General features: G+C 26.4%; 1 protein-coding gene and 1 long non-coding RNA gene across 8 annotated transcripts in view; both read left to right on the forward strand.

Moving 5' to 3' along the window:
- Positions 1 to 289: 289 nt before the first annotated feature.
- LOC126845501 (uncharacterized) overlaps positions 290 to 12002 on the forward strand; it is a 69336-nt gene continuing 57623 nt past the window's right edge. For 5 of the 7 annotated variants that reach the window (XR_007686783.1, XR_007686782.1, XM_050584149.1 and 2 more), the window contains exon 1: positions 290 to 422. Coding sequence is in view for 4 of the 7 variants with exons in the window: in XM_050584149.1 (XP_050440106.1) it covers positions 368 to 422 (55 nt within the window). In the remaining 3 variants the exon portion in view is untranslated. Of the gene's footprint in view, positions 423 to 614; positions 639 to 12002 lie in introns of all 7 variants that reach the window. The other 2 variants (XR_007686784.1, XM_050584150.1) reach the window with 1 other exon arrangement.
- Positions 4426 to 4791, forward strand: LOC126845503 (uncharacterized). The gene is made up of 3 exons (XR_007686787.1): positions 4426 to 4468; positions 4564 to 4609; positions 4672 to 4791. It is a non-coding gene; the product is annotated as an uncharacterized LOC126845503 (long non-coding RNA).

The following is a 12002-nucleotide window of genomic DNA, read 5'->3' on the forward strand; positions in this document are numbered from 1 at the left end:
ATATAGTTTAAATAACGTTTGTTAAATAATGTATATTATATTCAATAACATACAATATATATATATATATATTATATTATTGAAATATTTTATATATTGGGCAATTTTTTTTTAATGTTAATTGAAATTGTTTTTTACTATTATAATGTTTGCTCAATCTCACAGGTTTTTTAGAAACATGTATCGTTTTGTTTTTTTGCAAATAACACTGCCTTTTGCGTCATACTATAATAAAACTGTTACTATATAGTCTGAGAAAAACTTGCTAAATAATGTATATTATGTTCATTTAAATTTTTCACTGTACATTTTAAGATTGTGTATCGTAGTTTTCATTGTCTATCTTAGAAGTGTTCTTTAGTGCATTATGCAGAAATTAACTATTTGTATTATAGTTTTTATTATTATGGAAGTATCATTGGGTATGTCTTATTTGTATTTTTTTTACAATACATTCACAGGTTCAATACTTTAATCATCATAATTTTATGGATTCTAATAAAATGACAAATTGTATTTTAATTTAATTGCATGGAGAAATTATTTTCAATTAAAAATTATGTAAGCGAGTATGAATTTATATTGAAACCTATAATTGCTTTTTTTATATTTAGTCACTCAAGGTCGCCCATTTCCAGGTATGTTTATAAATTATGTACAGCTATACATTTTACATACAATTTTATACATGTTTTCTACTTAACTTGTACATTTTTACTAACCTATTGTATAATATAACCGTTTAGTAATATTTAATGTTCACCTAAAAGTAGATAACAGATTACATTCCTTATACGTTGGTTTTTGGTGTATTTACACGGTACCAAAATTATACAAAATAATTGATAAAAATAATGATTTATGTTTATTTGTTGGTTAGGTGACAGACAGTCGGAAGGTAATTTTACGTTTTTTTTTTATTGATACAAGCGCCAAAACGACAAATACGAACAACCTTTTAGAGCGTTCTTTGTAGAACTTTTAGAAACTCATTCTGCGTGTCTGTTTCAACGACAAGAATGTTTTTCGTTAGTAAATCAATTTATAAAAAACATTTTTTTTCTTTCATGTAAATTGATGATCTAATTTTTAGTTTTTTCCTTTAAACTGTTTTTAATCGTCTTTTTATAGTATCTTTGGACATAATACAAAAAATTAATTTCTTAAAGTAAAATAATTGATCTTTTTTCGAGTAACAGAAAGTAATTAAATTGAGTTTATAATCTAAAAAGCGTGTTGCCAATTTTTGAGAATTTTTCTATGTAGAAAGCTAATAAAACTTTACGTGAAATGTGTGAGTTTTAAACTAATAACTTTATAAAACGCTTAAAAAAAAGAGATGGAAATACATAGAAAATTGGAAAAACGGGGAAAAAATATCACAGTTATAAAAAAAGTTGAAATATTTATGTGTAAAATTAAGATAAATTTGCGGTTTTTTAGATTATAAACTCAATTAATGACATTTTGTTTATCAAAACATTCAAGTGAGCAAGTAAAATATAACGCTGGAAGTTTTTCAATCATTTGTTTTATGACAATAGATACAATACAAAATGATGATAAACAGAAGTAAATAAAAAACTAAAAATACTTTATACGACTAAATTTTATCGTAGTAGACATGCTGGGTAGGTTTTAAGTTATTTTGCGGGTGTTGCTTCCGAATGATCGTTCATATTTGGCATTTTGGTCCATATAATTAATTTGGATTTCCACTTATTTCTCTACCAATATCTATTGGTAAAACATATATTTTCTAACACAAAATTTAAAGTTTGAAATTTAAGATAAAAATGTTACTAGACCAGATAAGTCTACAAAATTCAATAGGGGTTAAATTAATTTTATGTAGAAGCTGCACCAAAGTACTAAAAAATCGTATAAAACATGATTCCTATTTAAACTCGTTTAATATTTATTTTTCTAAATACTATTATGCCAATTTAAAGTTAGCAAACATTAATTTGATGTGTATTATTTGTTGAATTATAGCCAACAATCCGCCGATAAAACGTTCTACAAGTATATATATTGTAGAGTTACCTAATGTGCACTTTCTTTATTATATTTTTAAAATTTAATTATTATTTTTGTATACCATTAAGTTAGTTATTTTTCTTAGCATTGTCCTTCATTGATTTTCGTTAAACCCTCTCTCTAACACTATAAGTTCAAACCACCAGTAATACATGAGATGTGTTAATATTCATCTACTGGAATTAGAATAGTATCCCTCTTAACAGTTGTAGTAAATCAGACAGTGGCGCGGTCTAGCCGAGACATGATGCGCAGGAACACCTGCCGTAATGCACAGAGATGGCGCTCGCGTAGCAACGCTGTCAAGTATTATAAATATTAAACTTTCTTTATTAATCGGCTGTAAATATGGATTAATAGTTAAAAGTTATTTGAAATGGGTAGAATAGTAAAAGTTTTCTTAAAAATACTAGAATACAGTAAAATCGCGTAACACATTCAACATTATCGCGTCAGGGATACAGGAGCACAATTACAGAAATAGCCCTGGTCTCGGACCAAATGATTAAGTTTTTTAGTAGTTAGAGACATCTACTGGCAAATTGTATATACGAGACTGACACGGCGGAATACAGTGATTGCCTAGAGCGTCAAAACACCGAAGGATCTTGTTCAGTGCTAAGATAATTTCTTCTATCTCTTTTTTCTTTTTCTTATATCTGAACTCCATCGACAATTCGAACAATGATTGGATGCAATAACCATCTAGTGAAACTTAATAAATAACCAAAGAAAGTAAATTCGTAAACCCGGTACTAACGTACGCAGTATTAGTTTAACCTCTGCACAACTGTATTTGGGGGATTTTTTTTTATCTGATGAATTGCTTTACACTGATCATATACGACAGAGCGCAGTTATTATCAGAGTCTGTTAACAGTGATTCACACGAGCACATTTACTGAATAGTTAGGTTAGGTGCATGTACTCGGCTAGACACGCTTGTCCTAAAACTTTATTGTTGATAAAAACCTTTCATTAGTATATATTCAATAAATATTAAAATATTGTGAAGACAATAAGTATTACAATATTGTACATTTCCTTTTGTATTAGTTATTAGTAAAACAACAATGTGTATAGTAATATCATTGTGACTTATTTATTGTAATGTAAATAAAAATATCTACATTTATAAATCAAAAACCTTTTTGTATTCTTATTGTTAGTATTATTGAAATTGTTTTTTAACACAGCTTTAAAATCGTGTAAAAAATGTTATATTTAAAGCTATTATTTTCTTACATGTAAATATGTAAGAAAATAATTATTTTCTTAAATATTCACTATTAAAAATATTTTACTGCCAAAAGTTCTCAAAACAATATTAAATTGTTTTTTCGTTTTTAGGCTGGGTGTCTTCATGTTTAAGTGGTATGTTTTTTTCATCGCTTATTACTTTGTTTTATTGAATTTTGTTTGCAAAATTGAAATATGGTACCAACAATATTCACGATAAAGCTAATTTATCATGGACGTCATATATATCTTGTTCATTTATTTTGAAATATTTTGATTATTAATAGTTCCATAATCGAATATCTTTGAAACGATTTAAACATGCTGTATACACTTCAATACAAATTATAATATAATAAAACACATATTTTATGGTCATGTACATTGTGCAATATTTCGAACTTGACAAATAATTAACATCTTTTAACGGAACCCTGATTTGAAAAAGTGACAGACCTTTACATTAAACTGGTTAAGTGTGTTGTTATCATGAACAAGTTATGTACCGAGGAATAAAGGTTAAAATAGTTATGCAACTTCGATTAGATTAAATAATTGTGTGCTCATTTAAAAATGTACACTAATAAGTTTTGATTCATTATCTTCGTTATTTTTTTGAAATATCTAATATTTTATTTTTTAAAAGGTTGTGTAGGTGGCGGAACCTCGGAGGAGGCAAGTAGTTCAGAACCACCAAAAGGTAATAGTTACTTATTTTTAAACATTATTAATTTGGTGATTCCCTTATAAAGTCTTAAAACATAAAATAGCATCGTTTAGTATTTGATATGGTTTACTATATTTTGGTCGTGATTGAAATTCGAAAATGCAGTTTCCGTTCGCACTGTAAAGACGATTGCGTTTCTGAGCATCTCTTATTTACGTTTCAGTTTAGTTAGTCGAAGTTACAAATGTCCCTTTTTCATGTTACGAAAATTATTATTTTCTTCCAAGGGAATTACTTGACGGCGTCGTGGAAACGTTACCTCGCTGTCCGCCGTAATAAAACTCGTCCTCAATATTACCGTTTTGATTATAATATTATTATTGTCCTTATATATTAAAATATTATATTTTGTTATTAATTTTCATATATAATATTCATTTAATAAAAAAGCGTTTTGTATCGTGTTTAGAAACTTTTAAGGAAAAGAAAGGTTCAATCACCCTTGAGGCCCCTAATTTTAATGTAAGCTAACCTAATTGATAACACATATAGCTCACATATATGTGAGCTATATATATATATATATAGTTCTAATATATTAAAATATTATTTCTTAGATTGATACGGGTGTCATGAGTACCACAGAGGTAACATTAAACAGAGGTAACATTAAACAAGGTAATTCTATTTGAGCTATGAAATAATATTTTTTTTTTTTTTGACAGAAAGGATTGAATGACAACAATCCAAATTACAGAGATATATTCAGTTAAAAATACAGCTTTAAAATAAATAAACAAAATTAAATTGTGTAAACTATTAGTAAACCAAACCATATATTTCACAAATTCATAATAAATTTCTACTATCTGGCAAATTTAAAATATCTTGTTTTGCTTTAACACATGTTTTCAAACTTAGTTACTATATTTTCACCAGATTTTATTGTTGTAGCTTTGTTTAAGTACAATGTGTATATGTTTCTTCTATCGTTATAGTCTGTAACAACGTTTTGCATAATCTCAAAAAGGTTGTCTAGATAAAACGACGGATTAAATTATAATGTCATAATTGTTATTGGTTAAGGCGCTTTGAATGTGGCATGTTATCCTTTGAAGGTTGTTTTGGTGTGAAAACACAGTCCGTAGTATGTTCGTACGTTGTGTGTTAGTAGGATCTTAAGAAACAAACAGCATGTTCAATGGAAAGTCTGCATATTTCTTAGTAAATTGATTTCAAAAAAACAGTATCTTCTTAAAAATTAAAAAAATAAGGTAATAGACTAATTATTACAAAACAATAATTTAAAAAATATAAAGGATACTTAGGAATTAGGACTAATACTCAATGCAGAAAAATTAAGAATTTAATATCTGGCTTAAAACAATTCTTAGAGAATTTGGACTCTTAAACTATTTTGAACTTTTCATTTAGTTCTAATTTGAACGTTCAACGTACAACATTTCTCTTATCTCCTATATCTTACCCTATTTTTTTTACCAGTGTTTTACGTGCCGAGCGTCGGTTTTTGAAGAAGGGATAAATTGAAGTAATACACATCAAAAGTGGCCATGTTTTCCAAATATTATTACAAGTCAAGAAAAACAACATACAATTTTTTTAAAAAAAATGTACAAGTTTAAAATTAATTCACAGTCTGCGTCTCTCTGTTCTGTAGGCTGATGGAATGATGTCTGTCTATATAGTTATCCAAATATATAACAGACATAAAATGATGCATTGGATTGTTTACAACGTTTGCAAAAATAAAAATTTCACAATAGCTATTTATATAAGCATGACGCTATCAATGATTGCATTTATTTCATGTAGGTAGACGATGTGTGTCGATAGATAGCCGAAGATATTAAATTTGATTTTTGTTATTAATGAAATATATTTTAATAATTACTACCTGTCTAATCTAACAATAAATAAATAGTATGACATTGTTTAAACATTATACAAGAACACAACTCTACTTAAAATAAAGTTAGGTGTGTATATGGTTATGTTTTTTGGTTTTACAAAAAATCTATTTGATTGACTTATTTTAAAAGTTTTATTTTTACAGCATCCCCTATATATATATAAATTTATAATATTATTGAGATTGTTAGAACATTATATTTAAAATGCCTATAATTGTAACTCAATGGAATTCTAAAAACTATTGGTTTTTTAAAAAATTAAAACAATAATTTTTTTAACTTTTTTTGTTGTCTATAATTATTATTAGTATACATGGTATACAAGTTACAACTATAGATTTTATTAAATTGATACATTATTTCACTTATTTCAAACTTAGCATTGTTTAAAATATTTTAATATTTTCATTTAGTAGGATAAAATGTTGGTTACCCATCTAACAAAAAATATCAATACATGGATTCTACCTTTGTGGTTAACTTAAAACAATATGAAAATAAATATGAATGAATGCATATTATATGCTATTGATATTAATATGTTTGATAGAAGTAAGTAATACGTTTATACGTTTATAATATGGGTATTTGATAAACTGAATATTATTATTACACAATAATTGTCAAGATCTAAAAACTTAAAAGACTTGCATCGAGACATTTTATTAAACCGCTTTTTGGTCGTTTTTATAGGCACTGCCAAAAAAACAATAATCAAAAGAATGTCTTATCAACCTTCACTTCATTTCCTTTTAAGATTTAATAGTTACTGATTGACCTCTAGACATATCATTCATGCCTTACTCTTCAGTTTTTAAACACTTTTAAACTTCTTAAGTAAACACCTTTAATGCATCATGCCGGGTCTACCTCTGATAATTAAATTCTAAATGTGCAGTGGTACGTCATTATCGGTTACTGACATAGACGGTTATTTATGAACATATTAGGAAATTAGGTCAACCAATACAGATAGCTAGTGACCTTCCCGGTCGCCTGTCAGTTAATACTTGTGACCAATTTGGTCGTCTTCCAGCTACTAGTAGGTAAAACATATAGGAAACCATCGAAATAATAACGAATGTTTTTATACAATAGGATCTAATTTTCTCACATAATATGATTACGCGTGATCATATTTATCACGTAAGATAATTTGATGACAATTTGACTTATTGTTATTGAAAAGTATCATGAATATTTTAAATATTATACAAAAATGTCATGCAACTTTTGAATATTTTTTCCGGCACATGTGTTTTTTTTAAATAATGTAGGTTCTGTTATTTTCGAAATATCATTGCTATTTGCGTCATACTTAATAACACCGTTTCTATATAGCTGGAATAACGGTTTATCCAATTGAATATTTTTTTGACTCATTTAATTCTAAATTAAAAAATTGTAAATGATCTTAAAAAATCAATCAAAAAATCAGAATTGTTTTGGAAAAAAAATGGCAAATCCTAAAGCATATTTAATATATCTACTATTAAAATTTATACCACCCTCCTACAAATAAAAAATTTACAGTTGGTCCACTTTAACTATGTTTAGTGGAACAACTTCTAATTTGTTTTTTTCAAATAAAATCATATTATTCTCCTATAATAAGCGTTCTTTTATAGGGACCAAATTTTAAATAACTCAATCTAACTAGCATTGTATTGTGCCCTTTTATTAACCACAGTTTTATTTGGAACAACTTTGTATTTGTTAGAGACTAACTTATTTCCCTTATTATTAGGCTAAAAAATATATTTAACAGTTTAACTTGTTGTTATCGAAAACTATAAGGAATATTTTAAATATTAGACAAAAATTTCATGCAACGTTTGAATATTTTATCCGGCACATGTGTTTTTTTTTAAATAATGTAGGGTTGTGTTTTTTTCGAAAAAACATTGCCATTTGCGATATACTTCATAGGACTATTTCTATATAGCTTGAATAACGTTTGTTAAATAATGTGTAACATATTCAAATATTGGGCGAAAATTTCATGCAACGTTTGAATATTTTATCCGGCACGTGTATTTTTTTAAAAATATGTATGTTCTGTTATTTTCTAAATAACATTGCCATTTGCGTTTTACTTCAATAACACTATTTCTATATAGTTTAAATAACGTTTTTTAAATATTGTATATTGTATTCAAGTGAATATTTTTTTGACTCATAAGATTCCATATTTAAAAATTGGGAATGATTTTAATTAATCAATCTGAAAATCAGTATTATTTTAGAAAAAAAGTGTCATATTCTAACGCATATTTGATATATCTTTACTATTAATATGTATTGGCCCACTTTACCTACAGGGTCCGGCAGTGAAACGGGATGATTTCAATACTTAATTACTATTTAATGAATGAATAAATTTTAATTTTAATAAATATTAATATAAAGTATAAAAGTTACAATTTTATGTTCAATACAAAAAAATACTGTTTTTTATGTACTACGTTTGCCAAATGACCTCCATTGTTATTTATTCATTCTTGTAGGTGGAACTTAAAGTTTTGCATGACCTCTCGCAGCATATTAACGGCTTGCGATTTTTTTTTATGGGGATACCTTAAATCAAAAGTGTTTGAGGCCAATCCACCAAGAACTATCCAAACACTCAAACAACGCATTCGGGACGATATTGAATCAATTTCCATTAATATGCTGCGAAAGGTCATGAGAACTTTATGTTCCGCCTACAAGAATGCATAAATAAAAATGGAGGTCATTTGGCAAACGTAGTACATAAAAAATAGTATTTTTTTGTATTGAACATAAAATTGTAACTCTTATACTTTATATTTATTAAAATTAAAATGTATTCATTCATTAAATAGTAATTAAGTATTGAAATCATCCCGTTTTACTGCCGGACCCTGTATGTTTACTATAGAGACATACAAATATCCAGGTAGAACAACTAAATTAAAGTTGCCCTACTAAATGTTTACAGGAACAACTTTTTATTAAATTCATTCAAATAGAATCATATTATTCTCCTATAATAAGCTTTCTTTTATCGGGACCAAATTTTGAATAACTCAGTATAACTAGTAATGTATTGTGACGTTATATTAACCACAGTTTTAGATGTATCAATTTTGTATTTTTTAGAGACTAACTTATCTTCTTATTTATTAGGTTAAAAAATATATTGAACAATTAGACTTATTGTTATCGAAAAATATCAGGAATATTTGCAATATTGGACAAAAATGTCATGCAACGTTTGAATATTTTATCCGGCACATGTGTTTTTTTTTAAATAATGTAGGTTGGGTTTTCGAAAAAACATTGCCATTTGCGTCATACTTTAATAACACCGTTTCTATATGGTTTGAATAATGTTTGTTAAATAATGTATAAGATATTCAAATGAATATTTTTTCCGGCACATGTGTTTTTTTTAAATAATGTAGGTTCTGTTATTTTCGAAATATCATTGCTATTTGCGTCATACTTAATAACACCGTTTCTATATAGCTGGAATAACGGTTTATACAATTGAATATTTTGTTGACTCATTTAATTCTAAATTTAAAAATTGTAAATGATCTTAAAAATTCAATCAAAAAATCAGAATTATTTTGGAAAAAAAATGTCATATCCTAACGCATATTTTATATATCTATACTAATAATATGTATACCACCCTCCTACAAATAAAACATTTACAGTTGGTCCACTTTAACTATGTTTAGTGGAACAACTTCTAATTTGTTTTTTTCAAATAAAATCATATTATTCTCCTATAATAAGCGTTCTTTTATAGGGACCAAATTTTAAATAACTCAATCTAACTAGCATTGTATTGTGCCCTTTTATTAACCACAGTTTTATTTGGAACAACTTTGTATTTTTTAGAGACTAACTTATCTCCTTATTTATTAGGTTAAAAAATATATTGAACAATTAGACTTATTGTTATCGAAAAATATCAGGAATATTTGCAATATTGGACAAAAATGTCATGCAACGTTTGAATATTTTATCCGGCACATGTGTTTTTTTTTAAATAATGTAGGTTGGGTTTTCGAAAAAACATTGCCATTTGCGTCATACTTTAATAACACCGTTTCTATATGGTTTGAATAACGTTTGTTAAATAATGTATAAGATATTCAAATGAATATTTTTTCCGGCACATGTGTTTTTTTTAAATAATGTAGGTTCTGTTATTTTCGAAATATCATTGCTATTTGCGTCATACTCAATAACACCGTTTCTATATAGCTGGAATAACGGTTTATACAATTGAATATTTTGTTGACTCATTTAATTCTAAATTTAAAAATTGTAAATGATCTTAAAAATTCAATCAAAAAATCAGAATTATTTTGGAAAAAAAATGTCATATCCTAACGCATATTTTATATATCTATACTAATAATATGTATACCACCCTCCTACAAATAAAACATTTACAGTTGGTCCACTTTAACTATGTTTAGTGGAACAACTTCTAATTTGTTTTTTTCAAATAAAATCATATTATTCTCCTATAATAAGCTTTCTTTTATCGGGACCAAATTTTGAATAACTCAGTATAACTAGTAATGTATTGTGACGTTATATTAACCACAGTTTTAGATGTATCAATTTTGTATTTTTTAGAGACTAACTTATCTTCTTATTTATTAGGTTAAAAAATATATTGAACAATTAGACTTATTGTTATCGAAAAATATCAGGAATATTTGCAATATTGGACAAAAATGTCATGCAACGTTTGAATATTTTATCCGGCACATGTGTTTTTTTTAAAATAATGTAGGTTGGGTTTTCGAAAAAACATTGCCATTTGCGTCATACTTTAATAACACCGTTTCTATATGGTTTGAATAATGTTTGTTAAATAATGTATAAGATATTCAAATGAATATTTTTTCCGGCACATGTGTTTTTTTTAAATAATGTAGGTTCTGTTATTTTCGAAATATCATTGCTATTTGCGTCATACTTAATAACACCGTTTCTATATAGCTGGAATAACGGTTTATACAATTGAATATTTTGTTGACTCATTTAATTCTCTATTTAAAAATTGTAAATGATCTTAAAAATTCAATCAAAAAATCAGAATTATTTTGGAAAAAAAATGTCATATCCTAACGCATATTTTATATATCTATACTAATAATATGTATACCACCCTCCTACAAATAAAACATTTACAGTTGGTCCACTTTAACTATGTTTAGTGGAACAACTTCTAATTTGTTTTTTTCAAATAAAATCATATTATTCTCCTATAATAAGCGTTCTTTTATAGGGACCAAATTTTAAATAACTCAATCTAACTAGTAATGTATTGTGACGTTATATTAACCACAGTTTTAGATGTATCAATTTTGTATTTTTTAGAGACTAACTTATCTTCTTATTTATTAGGTTAAAAAATATATTGAACAATTAGACTTATTGTTATCGAAAAATATCAGGAATATTTGCAATATTGGACAAAAATGTCATGCAACGTTTGAATATTTTATCCGGCACATGTGTTTTTTTTTAAATAATGTAGGTTTGGTTTTCGAAAAAACATTGCCATTTGCGTCATACTTTAATAACACCGTTTCTATATGGTTTGAATAACGTTTGTTAAATAATGTATAAGATATTCAAATGAATATTTTTTCCGGCACATGTGTTTTTTTTAAATAATGTAGGTTCTGTTATTTTCGAAATATCATTGCTATTTGCGTCATACTTAATAACACCGTTTCTATATAGCTGGAATAACGGTTTATACAATTGAATATTTTGTTGACTCATTTAATTCTAAATTTAAAAATTGTAAATGATCTTAAAAATTCAATCAAAAAATCAGAATTATTTTGGAAAAAAAATGTCATATCCTAACGCATATTTTATATATCTATACTAATAATATGTACACCACCCTCCTACAAATAAAACATTTACAGTTGGTCCACTTTAACTATGTTTAGTGGAACAACTTCTAATTTGTTTTTTTCAAATAAAATCATATTATTCTCCTATAATAAGCTTTCTTTTATCGGGACCAAATTTTGAATAACTCAGTATAACTAGTAATGTATTGTGACGTTATATTAACCACAGATTTAGATGTATCAATTTTGTATTTTTTAGAG

The sequence above is a fragment of the Adelges cooleyi genome, unplaced genomic scaffold (genome assembly GCF_023614345.1).
Source record: "Adelges cooleyi isolate 19-005CV unplaced genomic scaffold, UGA_ACOO_1.1 ACOO_flye_CR_arks_rails_tigmint_CR_PRNA_795, whole genome shotgun sequence".
Lineage (NCBI taxonomy): Eukaryota > Metazoa > Arthropoda > Insecta > Hemiptera > Adelgidae > Adelges > Adelges cooleyi.